The sequence below is a fragment of the Hibiscus syriacus genome, unplaced genomic scaffold (assembly GCF_006381635.1).
Source record: "Hibiscus syriacus cultivar Baekdansim isolate YM2019G1 unplaced genomic scaffold, ASM638163v2 tig00111105_pilon, whole genome shotgun sequence".
NCBI lineage: Eukaryota > Viridiplantae > Streptophyta > Magnoliopsida > Malvales > Malvaceae > Hibiscus > Hibiscus syriacus.
In genome coordinates, this window is record NW_024062987.1 from 483,208 (window position 1) to 503,936 (window position 20,729).

General features: G+C 30.8%; 3 protein-coding genes across 3 annotated transcripts; 2 read left to right on the plus strand and 1 right to left on the minus strand.

The window, feature by feature from the left end:
• The first annotated feature begins 3,327 nt into the window (after nt 1-3,327).
• Nucleotides 3,328-4,189, plus strand: LOC120154060 (heat shock cognate protein 80-like). The gene is made up of 2 exons (XM_039165912.1): nt 3,328-3,450; nt 3,785-4,189. The coding sequence occupies exons 1-2, from the start codon at nt 3,328-3,330 to the stop codon at nt 4,172-4,174; spliced, it is 513 nt and encodes a 170-aa protein (XP_039021843.1). The 3' UTR covers nt 4,175-4,189.
• A 2,413-nt stretch (nt 4,190-6,602) lies between these two features.
• On the plus strand, nt 6,603-10,290 carry LOC120154178 (peptidyl-prolyl cis-trans isomerase FKBP62-like). The gene is made up of 13 exons (XM_039165990.1): nt 6,603-6,911; nt 7,010-7,096; nt 7,695-7,955; nt 8,073-8,147; nt 8,250-8,330; nt 8,421-8,615; nt 8,703-8,795; nt 8,877-9,052; nt 9,157-9,279; nt 9,364-9,510; nt 9,595-9,722; nt 9,853-9,960; nt 10,054-10,290. The coding sequence occupies exons 1-13, from the start codon at nt 6,728-6,730 to the stop codon at nt 10,085-10,087; spliced, it is 1,692 nt and encodes a 563-aa protein (XP_039021921.1). The 5' UTR covers nt 6,603-6,727; the 3' UTR covers nt 10,088-10,290.
• A 4,963-nt stretch (nt 10,291-15,253) lies between these two features.
• LOC120153837 (transcription factor bHLH62-like) lies at nt 15,254-17,820 on the minus strand. The gene is made up of 8 exons (XM_039165709.1): nt 16,876-17,820; nt 16,613-16,810; nt 16,462-16,527; nt 16,301-16,369; nt 16,114-16,185; nt 15,887-16,033; nt 15,665-15,748; nt 15,254-15,582 (listed from the first exon to the last, which is right to left on the minus strand). The coding sequence occupies exons 1-8, from the start codon at nt 17,704-17,706 to the stop codon at nt 15,568-15,570; spliced, it is 1,482 nt and encodes a 493-aa protein (XP_039021640.1). The 5' UTR covers nt 17,707-17,820; the 3' UTR covers nt 15,254-15,567.
• Nucleotides 17,821-20,729: the final 2,909 nt, after the last annotated feature.

Consider the following 20,729-nt stretch of genomic DNA (forward strand, 5'->3'; position numbering starts at 1 on the left):
TACTCAAATAAACTAAAAGCTCTTCAAAAATATTTTTGACAAACACCCCCAATATATTTATGTGATCATCTAATCACAAAAAATATAATTTAATTGTATAAATTATTATAAATTTGTTAGTGCTTATATTAACCGATTTTTATTTTTTTTTGCTTAATTTTATAATGGTATCTTTTTTTTTATTATTATTGACAACACACATTTTACAAATGAATCTAACATCTTAAAGGAAACAAAATTTTCTTTAACCAGTTAGGCTGTCCAATGAATTTAATTTTATAATTATATCTAAATTCATAACTATTATAATTCTCATATAATATTTAATGTTATATCAAAATCCTTTCCTTAGAAAAATGAAAAATCTGGTATTGTGTGGTAGTTGTAAGTGTGTGGTGTTTAAAAATTCAAACCAATCCTATTAAAAAAAAAGACAATCTGTTTTTTCAAATATTGAATCTCTCCACCACAAAATTCACAATTTTTTTTCTTCTGTTTTTTTTGGCTATTAACATATTGAATTTGTGGTGATCTTGTAGTCATCTTTCACTCTCACATTCAATGCTGCATTATTGAAGTTGAATTTAAATATCTCGAAATTCCTTTATATTCGGGAACGGCATAAATGACTTTAGAATGTTTGTTTGGCTCTGAATGAAATTATTTAGTGTTGAATGTTGAACTGTTAAACATTTAGTGTGTTTGTTTCTCACATCTGAATGATTCAGTGCTGACTGATTCAACAAAACAGTGATGAATGATTCAGCATCAAAGTATATTCTGAATGATTCAAATCCATTATCAAACAACATGTCACATTCAGAGTTAATTCATACAGAATATCTGAATCATTCGACGCTTAATAATTTTAAAGTAAACAAACAACCCCTTCATTAACTTATTTTTTTTAAGAAAAAAAAAAAAAAACAAAGTACTTAAATAATAATAATAATAATAATAATAATAATGAGAATGGTAGTAATTCATAAGATAATGGTCACTACTTTAGTTGATGCGTTTTACACGTACAACTGGAGGAAATTAAACAGTTTTCGTTAAGATATTTTATTTAAAAAAGTAGGGCCAAATAAAGCCGGAAACGCGTGGGGTAACAACAGTCGAATATGATATAAGGTATAATTGTAGAATAACCTCAACGTTTTTTCAATTATATTTTGAGGTCACTCTGTCGATTTAAATTATAAAGTTTTAATTTTTTTTTAAATAATGATTTTTAGAGTAAACTAAATTAATGATTTCTTTTATTTTTGGTCTATCTTATTTTAACTGTCTGTTCAAAAAAATTAAAATTTAGTCGCTTTCATTTTTCATATATTTTATTTTGGTCGATGGGACGCTATTTCTCAATTTGTTAATTGTCATTTTAATGAATAGTTTTTCCAATATTAGAGGAAGAAAATAAATAATTAAAAAAAATGGTATGAGATATCATTGCCCCGTTACGATCAACGAACACAACAATATGAAGCAGGAATTTAGTAGATATTTCATTTACAAAGTTTAACAAATCAATTACTAGACGTTTGGCAAAACCAGAAAGAGTGTAGTTCACATATATCAGTTGTCAATGCTATAATCAAAAATTGATGTTCGTGATATCCTAGCTGTAAGTGAGTTTAAAGCACGCCGGTAGTACGGTAAATCAATTATGTTATAAAGTCATAAGATATTAAAAGTGTTACGGAAATAAAAATATATATTATTAAAGTTATATTTATAATTTGATAAGGGGCGTAATTATAAGTATAAAAATAACTGATTCTTAAATCAACTATATAAAGAGTTATGGTATCAAGAAATATATAATCTTATAGTTTTTCTTATCCCATCAAAGAGTTTATACTCAATAAAATTCTATATTTTTGGGATATCACAATCAAAGAAAGATTTAAGAATTTCAACTTATCGATTAATTCAGGTACGCTTATGCATTTAGTATTTTACTCCTGATGATTTCACATTATTACATCCTGATTAATTTTTATATTTATTATAGTTTGGTTCTAACAAAAATATCTTAATAAAATATACCATATTTTGCAATAAATAGATCCAAAATTAAATTTACGTCGATAATATATTTTTATGCAATATAACACTACATATTTTAAATGACTATGAATTATGAACTAATGTCAATTAGACAATGTAGATAAAGAGATGACTAACCAAAAAGGAAAGAAATGATTGAGGATAAACTAAAATATTTAATTAAAACACACGAGAGAAGTATTCAACCTTGTACATCAAAAAGTGTAAAACATATGAGTTATATACAAGTTTTTGTGAGAAAATGAAATGAGAAGGAATATATATATATATATATATATATATATATATATATATATATATATATATATATATATATATATATGTTTGGCTACATAAAGGTTCTCACAAAGCTTGTTATTGATTATGAAAGAAAAATATAATTTATTACGTAGGGTGAGCGTTCGATCAAGTTGAATAAAAAAATTTGAGTTTTTCGAGTTGACGAATCCTATTTTACAATTCGGATTTAATTTAAAAAAATTTCATGGTGATCTGATTTGAGAATAAACAAACTCTGCAAAATGTGTTTCTCATTAACCATGGTTTTTCTAGAGCTGTCATTGGTTTCTTTTCATGCCTATTTATGTCTCGGCCTGGACTGGAATCTTTGCTATTTTGCTTATGAAATCACAAGAATGCATTGTTTCAGTAGTACGTTTTTGTGAGAACGTGGTGCGAAAAAACAATTCAACATGAAAATTTGACACATCTACTAATTTGTTAAAAAAAAAAGACAAAAAGGCATTAGAGGCCCTTAAGCTTTTAAAAGAAATATCAATATGACCTTCATCCTTTTTTTATCAATGTGACCCTCTAATTTTAAAAAAGAACCCAATATAATCTTTTGACCAACTATTTTCGTTATTGATCAATGATTTTGTTAATTCCTGCTGTTATAAATTGGGTACATTACACTAATCATCCCTAAGCTATTTTCTTCTCTTCTATTTTGGTTACTAAACTCTAACAGTTTTTAATTTCGAAAACTTTAGAGACTTCAGATACTAAGGCTGTAGTTAACCCATTTAACTTTAAGGGTAAACGACACAAATGATCACTTTTGTTTCAGGATAAATTATCAATCAAGGTCTTGTAAACCCAAAATAATTCAATAATAAAATATCAATTTACCCCCTTTTTCCATATGTTTTCTCCCCCAAACTATCTTCTCCGCCGCACCGCTTCCCCTGCTTCTCATTTAATTGTCGTTCTCGTGGTTGCGTTCTAAATCGGAGTTTTTAGATTTATCCATCAATGGCGGAGACTGAGACGTTTGCTTTTCAGGCTGAGATTAACCAGCTTCTTAGTTTGATTATCAACACTTTCTACAGCAACAAGGAGATCTTTCTTCGTGAGCTCATCAGTAACTCCTCCAATGTAAGTTTTTCTCTTCATTTTGTTCGTTTGTAATACTAATCCAATCTGTTTCTGCTTTGATGTAACAAATATTGTTTATTTATTTATTTATTTATTTAAATGAAAGAAACTTGGAATCTCCTTTTTCTTGTTCTGACATATGTTTTTGTGATATAAATACGCAGATGGTTGTGTATTGATTGTTGTTGTTTCAATTAAAAGAGATTTCAATGTGGATGCAGATTAGGTGAACAATTTGGATACCATTGTAAAGTCCGGGACCAAGGAATTCATGGAGGCACCGGCCACCGGTGCTGATGTTAGCATGATTGGACAATTCGGTGTTGGCTTTTAATCGGCTTACTCGATTGCCAAGAAAGTTGTTGTTACCACAAAGCACAACGATGATGAGCAGTATGTGTGGGAGTCCCAAGTTACTGGATCGTTCACTGTCACCAGGGATACCTCTGGGGAGAGATTTGGTAGGTATACTAAGATGACCTTTTTCTTGGAGGAACACCAGCTCAAGTACCTCGAGGAGCGCCGCCTCAAGGACTTGATTAAAAAGCACTCTGAGTTCATTAGCTATCCTATTTCCCTGTGGATTGAGAAGACTGTCGAGAAAGAGATTTCCGACGATGAGGATGAGGATGATAAGAAGGATGAAGAAGGTAAAGTCGAGGAGGTAGATGAGGAAAATGAAAAGGAAGAGGAGAAAAATATCAAAACGGGAGACATTAAATAATTGAGTGATGAATGGTGGAATTTACCCAATCTAAATAGCAATAATATGGAGCTGGGTTGTTTGACGTGTTACGTCAGAATAAAATAACACAACCGTTAGTCGACTATAGAAAATATTAATCAAAGGGTCATATTTAATTTTTTTTTGAGTTGAACGGTCACATTAAATTATTTTTATAAAAAGTTATTAATTTTATTAAAAATAAAAAAATATAAAATTACAATAAAGATTTATCAGTATAATGTAAACATAAATAAAATTATAATTATTATATTTTTCTAGAACTATTAACATAAAAATTAGCTACCTATATCAAACAAACCAAAATAAATATACAAACAAATATGATTGCATCGTCAAACGAACTACAAAAGGAGATGAAGCTATTGAAGGTCACTGTCAATCGCAAATCAGAGTTAAGCTACGTGAAAAACTATCTATGAACGCAAAACGAGTATCTAAATTAATTCGAAGGTCCAAAGCAGGAAAGATATCATCGCGCAGTCAAATCTAACTCTAAAAAAATAAACGAAAAAACAACAAAAAAACTGTAAACTATCAAAAAACAAAAAAAATATGTCACTACGACAGAGATAAACGTGTCACAAAGACAGAAAATATGTCACAAAGACATAGTTATTCTTATTAAAAATAAAAAAATAACGATTAACAATCAGCATCAAAACTGATGTTATCACTGATTAAATAAAATTAAAGAAAAAAAAATTGAATTGATTAATAAAATTTACATAAATTATTAAAAAAAGGAAAGAGGAGAAAGAAACGGTCATATTGATTTCTTTTTAAAGCTAAGGCCCAAGGCCCTCTCATATCTTTTTTGACTTCAAAAATCTATATAACACAAATATATATAACAAATCAGATTTTATATAAATGTAAAAGAAACTTAAAAATCAAACGAATACAAATCTATTTTTTTACCTCGTCATCCATAAATTTACGCACATCGACTTAGTTTTACCATTCCTTTCGCTGGGAATTTGGAACGACGACAAGTCAATCCAAATAATTACTCTTTCTTTTAATGAAAAAAAGGGAAATCTGGAAGTTTCATGATCCTTAAAAGCATTCAATCAATATGGATCCTCCAGATGGCTAAAACAACGATCCTTTTTTTTTATTAAAAGAAAGAGTAATTATTAAACCATAGCGTTTTGAAAGACTGTTTGAGATCTGATTTGAAGGATTTAGTTCTTATCGAGAACATTACCTTTGATAGAAAAGTATGAAGACTTAAGATCAAGATAGTTGAGTAGTGTGAGTCACATCCATAGGGTATATCATCTATGTCTTCTTATAATGCCTTTGTAGTAAGTCTTATGACTTCTACTTTTTATACGTTTATGTTATTGGAATTTATGAAGACTTAGAACTAGGGTAGCGGAGTAGTTGTTGTCTTATTTTAGATTTTAACACATTTGACTTTATTCCTTCTAGTATCTTGCTATCGTTTGACTTTTGTGTATCATTCTCTTAATGTTTTTTTTTTAAATTTAGTCTGGTCTGACGTTTCGGTCTATATGCAGAGATTTTTACGCATGGATTTATTTGCAGAGATTTCTTCCAATTACAGACGAGCATATGAAAAATGCATATAAATATTGTTCAACTATGTATTTATTTATTTATACATGCATTGTATTTTATCTTTATTTTTAATTTTCTGACTGTCACATGTCTTTCACGAAAGCTACTCTCAACCTGACGTTGGAGGCAGCCTACTATTCTACATCCTCTTACCCCCATTGCATATGAGAATAATTTTTTTTTTTATTGTTGTTGTTGATGTTGGTCTAGAGGACCATTTGGAAGTTTTACCAGGATAAGTCCCTGGCTAACGTTAAACCATTCTTTTGAAGCCTCCAGAATGCTCTTATTTTTTAGTAGAGTACACAGATAGTCCTCCAAATATGGATAGTTGTTTTATTAAGTTATTATATTATAAAAAGATAAAATAATTTTTAACTACATGAGTCACTTTATTAAATTATCTAATTATTAAAAGTTATAAAATAATTTTGACTGTTATTTGTGTTGGACATTAACTTGTTGATTGAAATTAAATAAAATCTTATCTAAAAATTATTTGAGCTGTATTTTGTGAATAAACTATCTATTTATATTATGTCATCGTGTCAATGCTTGAAAACAACGAATCAACAATGATGTGCATGGACATCATTAAAAAATAATTTTATCATACTACAATCAACAAATTAACATCTAACTTAGGTGATCATCAATTTTTAATAGAAGATAACGATTTTAAAACATGAATATTAGTGACCATTTTGTAACTTACAAAAAATGTCTAATAATTAATAGATCATTTTATATTTTTTAATAATTAAGGAACTAAATAAAGGAGCGCTCTATAATTGAAGACCATTTATATACTTCACCCTTTATTTTTATCTCACCTCTTACCTTATTTTATTCCCGAAGCTTCCCCCTCAGTCACGCTCGTTTTCTTCGATTATTACATTGCTTGCTCACTTGCTCCATCTACCTCGCTAGATTCTTTGATTAAAAATGGACGAGGATTTCGATTTCCCGGCGGCGGACGACATGATGAACGATGATATGGATCTTTCCGTCGGCACTCCCGCTTTGAAAGTCGGAGAAGAGAAGGAGATCGGAAAGCAAGGCTTGAAGAAGAAGCTTGTCAATGAAGGTGAAGGTTGGAACTTCCCCGAAATAGGGGACGAAGTTGAAGGTATGGATAAATTGTACTAATAAAAAAACAAGTAAACAAGAAAGTAATGAAAGGATTAAAAGATGTTCCGGATTCTGACTGGTTGTTAATTTTCGCAGTTCATTATACGGGGACTTTGCTGGATGGAACTCAGTTCGACTCCAGCCGTGACAGAGGCACTCCTTTTAAGTTCACTCTCGGTCAAGGTAAACGAAGATAAGCTTTTTTCTATTTTGGAATTTTAATTCCTGCTGTGCATTGACTTCTAGGGGGGGGGAATGGTGAGCTTAATCTTGGAGGTAGAGTTTGATTTATTGCCTTTCAGTATTGGAGCCAATAATCCGAAGCAATATTTTATATTATAAATAATTAACTCGAGCCTTAATTTAACCTATTAATTAAGCTTGTTTTGATCCCTTTTTTTTCTTGGAAATTGTGTGTTTATGAGATATAATCTCCTGTTTGGCTGTTTTCCTGCTTGTGTAGCTTTACAATGCCAATATTTTTTTTAAAATTTACCTTATTTGGAATGTAATAAAGCCATTTCTTTGAATCTTCATTATTTGTTCAATTTTGATATTGTGATACCGGTTCATTGCCTTTTATGGTAGATAATTGGTTCTATAGTTGTTGTTGTATTTTTTGGTCTTTTGGTGTTAATATTTGAGGGGTTCGACCTCAGTAATTTTTAAGTTCCTGCTCGGTATTGGACTTCTAGGTAATCTTCTTTTGAAATGAGAAACTAAGGGGAAATGGCAGTGCACTTTTAATATGGTATTTCTGCTTTCCCTTTTATGTTTGTAGGACAAGTTATTGAAGGATGGGACGAAGGTATTAAGACAATGAAGAAAGCTGAAAATGCTATTTTCACCATTCCTCCTGAGCTAGCATATGGTGCGTCTGGCTCGCCACCAACCATTCCCTCGAATGCAACCCTCCAATTTGATGTTGAGTTGTTATCTTGGACAAGTGTCAAGGACATCTGCAAAGATGGTGGGTTATTTAAAAAGATAGTTACCGAAGGAGAGAAATGGGAGAATCCGAAGGACCTTGATGAAGTGCTAGGTACATGTCATGATGATCTGTTCCTTCTTTTGATAGTTGTATTAAGGATATTATACCAAGAGGAGTGTCTGTTTTGAGTTAGCAAGGTTTAATAATGGATTTGTGTCTCAAACACAGTTAACTATGAAGCTAAACTCGAGGATGGCACAGTGATGGCAAAAGCTGATGGCATAGAGTTTACTGTTAAGGATGGTTTGTATTGACCATGCCATTTTTCTACTTCTTATTTCCCTCCTGTTATGTCACCTGTAAATCCTAAAGCACCTGTTTTTTTTCTTCTTCTTCCATGAACAGGACTATTCTGTCCTGCATTGTCAAGAGCAGTTAAGACAATGAAGAAGGGGGAGAAGGTACTTCTTACAGTGAAGCCACAATGTGAGTTTTCTCTTTATTCACTTAACATGAAGGTAAATGTTATCTGTTCTTGTTCTGATTTTTGAGGCTACTTTTTTTACTATGATAAAGATGGCTTTGGCGAGAAAGGAAAGCCTGCCACTGGTGCTGAAGGTGCAGTGCCTGCAAATGCCACACTCCTGATTACTTTGGAGTTGGTTTCATGGAAAACTGTGACTGAGGTAACTGATGACAAGAAGGTCATTAAGAAGATCCTGAAGGAAGGAGAAGGATATGAGCGCCCAAATGAGGGGGCTGTTGTCCAAGGTTGATATTGAACGTTAAGAGGAAATTTCAGTTTTACTGAATTCAGAACAATTTATATTAAATATATTTCTGTACACGTTTTGGCAGTGAAACTGATCGGGAAACTGCAAGATGGTACCATCTTCTTGAAGAAGGGCCAGAATGAAGGAGAAGAATTGTTCGAGTTCAAGATAGATGAAGGTAAGATAAGCCTTACTTCTGCCCTCCATTCTATTGACTTCATGATTTTAGCTGAAGAATGCTTGGATTTTTCTTTTACAGAGCAAGTCATTGATGGTCTCGATAGAGCTTTGATGACTATGAAAAAAGGTGAAGTAGCACTGTTGACTGTTGCACCTGAGTATGCTTATGGGTTATCAGAGTCACAGCAGGAGTTGGCTACAATACCCCCAAACTCTTATGTATACTATGAAGTTGAATTGGTGTCATTTGTCAAGGTTAGTGGAGCGGTGTGCATGTTATGATTTAGATTCGTTGTTGTGTATTTGTAAGATATCTTGGAGATTTGTTACAAGTGGTTTTGATGAGTCACATTTTTCAGGAAAAAGAATCATGGGATCTGAACACCCAAGAAAAAATTGAAGCTGCGGGTAAAAAGAAGGAAGAAGGAAATGTGTTGTTCAAGGCTGGCAAATACGTGAGAGCTTTGAAGAGATATGAGAAGGTATGCAGTGAGATGTGCTTGTTCCCTGTAAGAGCTTCAGTTCCTGCTTTCCTATAGCCTATCATTTGTTGTTCGTATGTGCAGGCTGTTAAGTATATCGAACATGATTCATCCTTTGGTGAAGATGAGAAAAAGCAGGCCAAGGCATTAAAGGTTGCTTGCAATCTGAACAATGCTGCTTGTAAACTGAAACTGAAGGATTACAAGCAGGCTGATAAGTTGTGCACCAAGGTTGGAATAATCTTACATGACTGCGATCATAATTTTTAGTTGGATCATATAGCAATGTTAACTTGGGCATTCATGCACATGCAGGTTTTAGAATTAGAAAGTACCAACGTGAAAGCCCTGTATAGAAGGGCCCAAGCATACATCCAACTGGCGGATTTGGATTTGGCAGAGTTTGATATTAAGAAAGCACTTGAGCATGATCCCAATAATAGGTAACTTGCCATAACAAGCTCTTGCACCTTTCCAGAGCTCCGACTCGTGAACTCAATTGTTGAGAAAAAGAAAATGTATTTTCCCCATCTGCTGTTCTCCGTCTTCTATGACTTTGTTTGATATCATCAGGGAGGTGAAGCTTGAATACAAAGTTCTGAAAGAGAAGATGAAGGAATACAACAAGAAGGAAGCCAAATTCTACGGCAACATGTTTGCAAAGATGAATAAAGTGGATTCAGCTGATTCGAGCGTAAGTGCCTGAGTTGCCTATATAAATGTTGTGCAGCATCTTTGACGATTATTGGTATTGATATGGATGTTTCAAATGGGCAGAAATTCGGTGCTAAGGAAGGCGAACCGATGAGTATAGATAGCAAGGCATAGGCGGAGGAGATGTGGCTTAACCAGTGAGTTGATGCCTAGTTTTTTTCTATGGTCTTTACTGCTTGTGTTTTTATTTGGGAAGTTGAGCTGTAGTGGAGTCGTGTCTATGATTCTGTTTATCGGTGAAGTATTTTCAGTGTAAGGAGAGAACTGCCCAAAAGATCTACTAAAACATTACTTTAAGCTAATACTAAAATAATCGAAGTTACCTTTAATCTTCCGGAGGATCTTAAGATCAAATCTGAATGCAGCAAAAGTAATGTTCATTAATGGGCCAACTATGATCAAAATCAAAGCCACTGAGTTTGATTAGCATCCTTATCAAATGAACTTCCAAATTGAAAACTTATAGTTCGCATAAAAGGTCAAATTACAAAGTCTCCTCTATTGTCTATAAATTTTGTTCAAGTTTTAAATTCAATTACACGTGTTTGCTTTTATGTACGGTTTCTTACTATTATTTGATTTTTAGTTTAAGTTTCTTTTTATTTATAACTTTTAAATTTTATTTATTTAAATATCTTTTAGATCTCGTGTTGCCTTTTTTAAAGTTCACTAATATATATATATATATATATATATATATATATCTGTATGTATTTTCCTATAGGTGGAAATTTACCTACAATTGATATATTTTATAAGGAATATTGAAACATCAAGTTTAACTAAATTAAAAATATGTACGAATATTAATCATTATTATTTTTTATAATAATCATACTAAAACTCTAAAATTTAAAGTCGATGAAAATTTTGATATCAATTAGAATGTGGTACCAATTCTTTCATAAATTATTTTTATAAATTTGTGTCCGTGTATCATAATACGGTTATTTTTGTCATTTACTTGTTTACTTTGAAAATATCAAAATCTACTGAAATAAAAATAAAAATAAAAATAAACATGTTAGAGATGGAAATAGAAATTTATGTTGGGGTGTAAAATTTTAAAAAATGTGAATTTAAATAATCAATTAGCCGCCTCTCCTTCTTTAAACCTAGTTTTCTTTCACTATTTTTGTCTTTTTATTCTTTCCTATTGATTTTTGTTTAGCCTAAGACGACACTATTCTTATTGTTAGCTATCAACTGTAGGTGATTATTAGTTCTTTTATTTTTTTATATTATGTCTTTAATATTTTTTGTTTGAGTCTTTTTAATTTTGAATAAGATTTTGTCTTTGTGCCACACGTTTTCTCTATTCTTGTGACACGATCCTCATTGTTGTGAGTACGTTTTTCGCATATTCTGCGGTCATTTTGATTCTTGTACAAAAATTATCACGACATTTAAATTCTGGTTGGTTAGTATGTGGTTAGGTATATATTCTTTTATCATTTGTTGCGGAGACTCGGGTGGCTTTGCACTATTGTTTTTCCTTTGGGGGAATTAAGGGTTTGGTTAGCACATGCATTTCAGGGTTTGATCAAGACTTCTTTTTCTTTTTACCAAAAACCCTAAGATCAACATTCGCATAATGCTCGAAGCATTAGAGTGGTTTATATGATACCAAGGCACTGTTGAAAAGAATAATGATAATGGTGGTAGTACCCTCTACCACATAATACCGGCACAATCAAAAAAAAAGTATTCTTATCTAATTTTAAAGGACGTTGACCTGTTAATTTGGAATAGAATACGAAAATGTTCGTATCATTTTTGTATTTTTAAGTTAAGCAATTTCACACAAATTATACTTTCTAAGTGACCCATAAATGTTCCGGGTCAACTTCAATAATGGTTAAAGAGATGTTACGAGAATTTAGAGTTTAAATTGATATTTTTTATGAAATTTAACAATCATGTTAAAAATTAATCATGTCAAATAATATATCAAGTAATAAAAAACAAGAATTTTTGAATACATTTTTTTGTTTTACACTACCAATTTGATCTATCGAGCCAATATTTTTTAATTCGAGCGGCTTAACCGGATAAATATTTAACCCAATTCTTACAATCATTGGTACCAATAGAAAAACTGGGTAAGGTTTGAACTTTATCTGACAGTTTTTTCAGAAATTGCAAAGTTAAAAAAAATGAAATGCCAATGAATTGCAAAGTTTTTTCAGAACTTTATCTAGTCAAACGTTGACGCGTGTCACTGTGGTTGAATAATTTTATTTTTGTTTTACTCGAATAATAACACGTGTCGCCGTCTAGTTTGAGCAAAAACCTGTTCCTAAGAAAGGTGCAAGAAATTATACTATGCTCACCTTTGTCATTGAGTCGTACTCAACATTTTGGCAAGTGATACACATACAATAGTATATATTTTATACTAAAGTTAATGTCAGGAAAAAAGAAAAGAAAAAAGGGCATGAAAAATATTTGAACCTAGGCGACTTAAAAAAAAACTAGGAGCACTGCCCCATTCAGTAATCTTACATTTAGGTAACAATTAGATAAATATTATATTTTTAATATTAGTTTACACAAGATTAAAAAATAAAATTTAAAATTTGTATAACTTTTAAACTACATTTAAGATTTATTTTTCATATTTATAATTTAACGATTTTATATAATTTTAAATTGAGATTTTTATTTTAACTAATAACTTTATTATTATTAAAAATATATATATACTAAAATATAAGTGTACGAATAAAGTATTTCTGTCAAATGATTATATATAATCTTAGATTTTTTTTATTAAAAGTTATTTTCTCCGTACATTTTAGTTTTTTTTAATATTTAAAATATATTATATTTTATTTTAAAATTAAATATATATTTATATATTTATATCCTATTTCAAGTCATTTATTATTAAATATCAATAGTAAATAATTTTATTAACATCATTCAAATAATTAAATAATTTGACTGAAAAATTAAGAGCTGTGCTTAAAGTGAAAATAGTGCAATGATAATGGATATTCATTATCTAAAATCAATTAGTCCGTACACGCGTCGCAAATGATTTGGTTTAAACTTTTCAGCGACAAAAAACTGTCACGTGAACATATTTCCGTCGCTAATTATTTTACAAAACCCAACACGTAAAACAAGAACACAGCTCCAAAAGCATCTTTACTTGTAATTAAAAAAAAGAAAAAAAAAATTATCTGCTATAGACTCTTTGAATTAAATAAAGTGAAAATTACAATTTAAGCTGTAAATTAAATATATATATATATATATATATATATATGAGAGGTGGTAAAAGTTGTCATTTGAATTTGAGGTACTTGTACTTATTTTAATCATTTTTCATAAATTTCAAAGATGGAACCTTTAAATAAATAAATTTGTGAGAATCTCAGCACTGTCGACCTGGGATTCTTTTTATGCAGAGGGTGGCTATAACTTCTAATCTTTTGTTTATGCTTGACAGCCTTGACTTCAATTGTTTTTATTTTTTGTCATCGTACCAATACAGGTCGAACACTTGTCTTTGGTGGGTGAGTCTCACAGTTGGGATTTTATGCATACACAAGTATTCAAACCTAAGACCTTGCTTAAGCGATCAAGCTACTTACCACTTGAAATAATCCCGTTGGTATACTTTATAATATTTGATAAAAGTATGTTTTTATATAAATAATTTTTTTATTTTGTAATATCCCAAATTTTGACTAGTGACCAAAATATAAATTTTGAAAGTTTAGTGGTAAAAAGTATAAAGTTGAGAAAAGTTTAAGGACTAAAATGATAATTTTACAAAAAAATTATTCCATAAATAAATAATTCACTCCCGGAAGGACTTTTTGTGGGAATCATATTTTTAATCCGATAAATCAAATCGAATAGAAATTTTAAGAAATTTTGAAGGATGATAAATCAAGATTAACCAATTCTCTTTCATCCTATTATAATTGATGAAGAACCAGAAGATACTAGTTAAAATACCAAGGGCCTTCATCCCAAATCCTCTCAACATCAACCTCATGAATAATCGAAACAGAAATAGTCGATCCTTTAATTCAGTGATCGAAACACCCCCAGATGGATGCCAGACATTGGTCATCATTGCCTGAAAATTAATATTACCCATAGTGATAAAACGACCCACTAAGCAGTGCTCAAAAGAGATCAATGAAGTTATTGTCGTATTATCAAGTTGGAGAACTTCTTCCTCCTCTGCTCCCATATCCAAATTCTCTAACTTCTCAGTTAAATCACCCATCGCTTACCCTACTTCTTCGGTCCAAACACCCAAAGTCCTTCAAAACTAATTATACAAGAGATTAAAAAGAACCAAACAGATCAGACGGCCGAAAAATCCTAATAATGGATTGATAGAAAAACCCTAATAATGGGTATAAGTAAAAGGTTTTTTATGAGTATTTGAATTTTGAATTGTTGTGAGAATCTGAAATACAAGACTAAAAATTGTTTAGAATTCAAAATTTAGCTGTCAAATGACAAAATTTTATTCTTCTTTGACATTTTGAGAATAGACGTAAAATAAAAAATTTCTTATAATTGAGAATCTAAAAATTTATAAAATTGTAGTTGACCCCATCTCAGCTCTAATTACATTTTTTTTGTTGTTGTTAAAGATAGAGGGTAAACTATGTATTTAGTCATCTATCTATTCCTATGGTTACAGTTTGATCACTCAACTAATTTTTTTCGAAATCATATTTAATATTATGTTTCGATCGCCTGTCACTAAATAAATAAATAAATAAATTGATGTGACAATTTTTACACTTTTTCAATGATTACGTAGCATTTTCTTATGTTAACACGCATCACCGTTATTTTTTTAACAATATGTGACAAAAATGGAATCAAAATATAAGATTAGATATAATTATAGACACGAAATAGCTAGATGATCAAAACGGAACCACAAGAATAAGTGGCTGATTAATAATGTAGTTTACCCAAAAATAAAAATTATTGCCCTCAAACCAACAATTACAGCTGGTTAACACCATAGTCTTAGTAAAGGATCAAATCCACAAGATTGCGCCATCTCACCCCAAAATCACAACATCTTGTTCGATTCCAACATTGTGTCTCAACATGAACCGCAGAGGCGTAGACACCAGCCAATGAAGTTTTTGTTTAATGATACCGACAAATTTAATTTTTTTTTTTTTAGAATTTCAGATTAGATTCTTATAATATAGTCATCACAATCATAATTGCAGGCTACGAAATATTTGAAATTAGCATCAATTAATATATTATATCTTACAAATGTGGGTGCTTTTTGCTAATAAGATGATTGCACCAGACTTGACCAAATTTTACATCGGATAATTCGGCAAGGAAAAATACTCCACAAATGATAAAATTAGAAAGAAGACAAAATCATGGACAAACCCCAAAAAGATAAAAGGTAAAAAAAAGGTAAAAAAGAGCAAAGAATCCTGCCTTTCTTAACCTAAGCATCGTGGTAGTTCTCATGCACCTGCTCCATTTTTAAATTTCTTGTATATACACCAGCCCTTTTGTCCTTGGTTTGGAGAATGAATGGTTACTGCTAGAGCTCAACTTTCATCTGGCCTGAGCCTGTATTAAAAACAACAATAGTTTAACACAAAAACAACGTCAAAAAATATTTTAATGCTCAAGGAAATTACTTTTTTCTTACCCCGGAAATTCTCCGCCCTGCTTTGATTTTGGCCGGTCCCATTTCTACTATGGATTGCAGGTCACCCTCACAGAATGTTAGGTACTGCAAACATAATCGTGCAAAGCTTTAGATTTTTTTACTGTTAAATTAAAGGATCAAACATGCTTAAACATTATAGTTAAAAAAACTGTAAAATTCGAATGAAAGGGGTAAAATCTTCACTGTGGAAAAAGAAATTACCGGAGGGGGAAATGGGTCCCCTAAGGATTGGGTCATTGTCCCATGCGGTGCTGGATTTGGCAGGGTCGGGCGTCCAAATATGGGTGATGCCGAGGAATCCATTGGGAATATTTGATGTGTCAAACACTTGTTGTTTGATTGAAATACCTGCAAAAAAAAAAAAAAGGTAAATCCTCCTCATTTCAAAGATCTGAGCTAATTTTATATATAAATTTTTAATGACTTACATCCTTTGGCATTAAACCATCCACGTTAAAATCCACCCCGGTATTCACTGAAGCTAACTTCATCGAAAGAAACTGCCAATAAAATATTATTCATAAAGTAAAAAAACTCAAAAAAAAAAAAAAAGAACTTCCATCCTGAGAAATTGAAGCTCCTCACGTTCATCCATAAAGTTTAATCTTTTTTTACCTCAACTTGACGCTGCAATGATTGAACGTAGTTTATGATTTCATCCAGCATTAAGGCTTTTCCGGTTACCTACAAGTTGGAAAATTCGAACACCGTCATGTTTTAGAACTACGGTGATAATTTTTATTTCCTTTGACTACTTTTTTGAATAAATTCCAGACCTTGTTGCAACCGGGAACAATATTTTGCAGGAGCTTCATTCTCTCACTGATTTTCTCTCTTCGGACCTAATGAAGTGAAAGATTATATAGAGTCGATGTGAAATGCTTTGAATTGAGGGGAGAAAAAAAACTGGGTTTTTACGACTCTTACTCGTTCGGCTAAACTGTGGCTGTCAGTGGCTTGGCCCCTTCTTGCTCTAACGTGAATGTAGTCTTTGGGAGGCTCAGGAGGTTTTGTGTTTGCATTTCCTTTTGATTCTTCCTCTGTTTTGACTGAACCATTTTGGTTCCCGTTGCTCTCTGTAGTCTTGCATCGCTTCTCCTTTGTTTCTTCGTTTTGTTCGGTTGTCTGGAAATTTGATACATTAGTGGAACAATTTTTGTATGGAATCTATGGTTTGGGAATCTGTTTACCTTCGATGGAGATGTTGAATTCTGATTTGTTTTTGCTTCGGGAACTGTTTTTCTTTTCCTTGAATTCGTCCTTTTCGAAGATTTGAAACCAGGATCGCCATTGGTAATGGAGGATTCCTCTTGAGAACTGTCTAACTCGGATCGATCCTGCAATGGGGTATTACTACTCTTGTAACCAATTTGAGACGCCGCCATTGCCTTTAGAGAAGGACTACTGGAAACACGAGGTCGCTTGGCATTTGACGACGATGGATTATTAGATCTGTAACCAGAGATTTCATTATAATTGTTTTTGAGTCCGAGTTGACTCGTCCGGCCGTTGAAACTCCGGCTTCTGGAGCAAGAGAATTTCGCCGCTCTCTCTGCAAATCCAGGATCGGCCGAGAAATCCGCCACACTGGAATTCATCCCCATCGATTTTCCCAAACCGGGAAGCTTCTCCGTTACCGTACCGTCCATCACCGGCAAGTTCAATTTAGGAGGAGAATTCAACGGGGTGCTGTAAAAAGAAGTGTTGGTGCTGTTGTTTCCATTGATGTAAGAAGAAGAAGACGCCATTAAAGGGTGCCGGGAGATGTCGCCGGAGTTTTCGATGCTCCCCTGTTTGCCCAGAAATTCCCCGAACATGAATATGTCGTTGGAGGTATTGAAACCCGATGCCGCCGGAGAAGAAACCATCGAACTCAGTGCCGACTCGACCTGTAGACCGTAATCCGATGAATTCAGCTCAGGTGCTTGAATTTTAATGGCTGAAAATAGGGACTGCCCGAAGCCCAATGGCGGTCCGAGCGGTGGGATTCCTTGAGCACTAAAAAAAAACTGGTTTTCCATTTGATTAAAAAAGCTAGTTCAATGTGAAAATCCAGATAAAGAATCGGCTTAATTGTTTGATATTTAAGTTTGGGTTCTATATTTTCCATGAAATGATTGAATCTTTTATAGAAGCAAAAGGTGATTCCAAGGAAAATGTGGGAACTCTCTCGTGATGCGGCCTAATATACGGTTAATTAAATACGTTATTGAAAATATTATTTTATTAATATTTTTGATAAAATTTTATTTAAAATTTTATTATTTTTATAAAAATATTATTATTAAATATTTTACCGAAAATGTTTAACATATCTAATATATTTTTTCTACCGAATATATTAATATTAGACAATTTAACGAAAATATTTAAAAATATTAATATTTTAAGTAAAAATAATAATATTTTAAATAATTTTTATCAAAATTATTAAAATAATAATAATATTTTTAATTACACATTTCTTTGATCATATATTAAAAATATCATGTCATAACTACCCCAAAAAAATTAAAGAGAAAAAGGCAATCAAATGGAAGACTTAAGTCGGCCTGCAATGGACTTATAAACTGAAATACTTACTATTTTTTAAATAAAAAACAATAATACATACTTTACGGTAAAGTACATAAATGGACATCAAATTATGTCGATTTAATCCTTTTGGGCAATAAACATTTAAAATTTATATAACAATCATTAAACTTAACTAATTATTATAAAATAATCATTTATATTACAAAATAATAATAAATTTAAGGATCACTTTATAATAATTTAATAAATTTAAATAATTATTTATAATAATTTGGTAAATAATTTTTTATTTTGTAAATTTTAAAACTTCAACGATTAGAGAAAAAAGTTATATTACATAATTGAATAATTATCCATATAATTTATTTTGTTTTTGTATAGAAGTAATAAGTAATATAGAGGGTTTTTATATGTCAATTTTAATTTTATAACGGTAAAGCATGTTTAAGCAAAGTAATTAATTATAACAACAACAATAATAATATTTTCCGCCGTAAAAGGCGGAGGAGGGCGTATCGGCGGACCTTAAACGTCAAAGCACCAAAATGTCGTATCCCCTCTCTTGAAATCCTCAATCCAACCCGCTCCCCCATGAATTCTCTCCAAACTCTCCCGGTCCTTTTTCTTTCACTTTTTTTTACCCAACCAATTCCGAGGATTTGCCCTAACTTATTCGGATTGACTCACGTAACACACTTGATTTTAGTCGATAAATCTCCCAACATTGATTTTATGCATACACAATAACTCGAACTTGAGAAATTGCTTAACTGATATCAAACTGCTTACAACTTGAACCAACCTTTATTGCTTTTTTTTCACTTTAAAGTTATCTAAATTTAATCCAAATAATAACTCACCATTCACCAAATTATAATATTGTCTCTTTAAAATTTTTGGTTCAAACAATTTCATTTATAAAATATATGTGTTTATTTTCAATTAATTTAAAAAAACAAATATAAACTATCTTATAATTAATGTGGATTAATAAAAACATTAAATTTAATAGATATACTTATATAATTTTATAGTCAAATTTCAGTATCGTTTCCGCTAGTGATTTACAATTTCACTCTAAACAAAAAATAATTTAAATTAATTTCTAGACTTTGGCCATATAAATAAAGCAAATTATATGTTATCTATGTCGCAACCGTCTTTCAGTTGAGCCCCGGAATTGGGCTTCGACTTAGGAAAATGTGGATTGGAGTCGCCACCGATCATTTATTTAAAAATAAATGGGTTGATCGGATACCCTATTTCTTACCTGATCTGCGTCTTACCAGAGATGTGTCGGATTCGGGGGTCGGTTACAGTCAAGGAAGGGCTAGCACCCTTGAACTGCCCTTTCGGTACTGTGTAATTTCCAGTTGTCTTTAATTAAGAAAATTGAAAGTTAAATTAAAAGGTAAAATATTGATCCAAATTGCTTACCACTGATTGTTTGAAGTTCTCTCAAAAAGCCAAGAAAAGAGTTAGGTAATGAAAGTAATAAAATAGAAAAATAAGGCGAACAAACGAAATAATATATAAAAAAACAATGTATACAAAAAAAAAGAATGAAATATGACTAAATATAAAATAAAATATGCAAAGGAAAAAAACGAAAATACAAATAAAGAAAAAGAAGAAAAATATAATAAAATATAAATGGATAAAAAAATACACATAATAAAATAAAATATAAAGCAATGAAAATGAAAAAAAGAAAAAAAATATGCGTAATATACATATAATAAAAATAACAATTATAATAGTAAAAATAGTAATGAAATAATAATGATGAAAATACTAAATAAAATATATATATGTAGAATATAAAAAACATAACAGATATATAGAAATAAAGAGTAAAAAATGAGTAATACATATACGTATATAATAATAAAAAATATAATATAACAGCATAAATAAATAAATAATAATAATAGTAAAAAGTAAAAGGGGAAATAAATAAAATAAAAATGGAATAAATAATTAATGAATGAAACAAGAAATATATATATGTTAAAGTATTAAAAAGGAAAAATATCAATAATAGGTAAAATGAATATATCTATATATATATATATATGTATATACATATGTAAATACAAAAAAAATAAAATGTTAATAGAAATATAATTATAAGATGTAGTAGCTAGATAAAGAAAAAAAAGTTAATTAAAATAATATATATGTATTAACACTAAGTATAGATGAAATATATAGAAAATACGTATATATATATATAATTACATGATATAGAATAAATAAAAAAGGTTAGTATAAGTATTAAATTGAATCAAAAACAAGTTAAGTGGCTAAATTGAAAGAAAATCAGAATTAGAGACCAATTCAAAAGCAAATTCGGGTCAAAATAACTCTTTAAAAGCTGCGAGGGACCAAAAGGGTAGTTTACCCCATTTTCTTTAAAAACACGCAGGTTCTGGGGCGTATATGTGTCAAAATCTGGGCTTAAAAATTTTATTTCTTTCCTCTTTCAAATGAATGCTTCCCCTTT

Coding starts and splice junctions, on each gene's coding strand:
- LOC120154060 (XM_039165912.1), top strand. CDS start 3,328: ATGGCGGAGACTGAGACGTTTGCTTTTCAGGCTGAGATTAACCAGCTT. Junction 3,451..3,784: donor TCATCAGTAACTCCTCCAAT/GTAAGTTTTTCT, acceptor GTTGGCTTTTAA/TCGGCTTACTCGATTGCCAA.
- LOC120153837 (XM_039165709.1), bottom strand. CDS start 17,706: ATGGAAAACCAGTTTTTTTTTAGTGCTCAAGGAATCCCACCGCTCGGA. Junction 16,186..16,300: donor CATTGCAGCGTCAAGTTGAG/GTAAAAAAAGAT, acceptor TTTTATTGGCAG/TTTCTTTCGATGAAGTTAGC. Junction 15,749..15,886: donor GGGACCCATTTCCCCCTCCG/GTAATTTCTTTT, acceptor TTATGTTTGCAG/TACCTAACATTCTGTGAGGG.
- LOC120154178 (XM_039165990.1), top strand. CDS start 6,728: ATGGACGAGGATTTCGATTTCCCGGCGGCGGACGACATGATGAACGAT. Junction 8,148..8,249: donor AGAGTTTACTGTTAAGGATG/GTTTGTATTGAC, acceptor TTCCATGAACAG/GACTATTCTGTCCTGCATTG. Junction 9,723..9,852: donor GAGCATGATCCCAATAATAG/GTAACTTGCCAT, acceptor TGATATCATCAG/GGAGGTGAAGCTTGAATACA.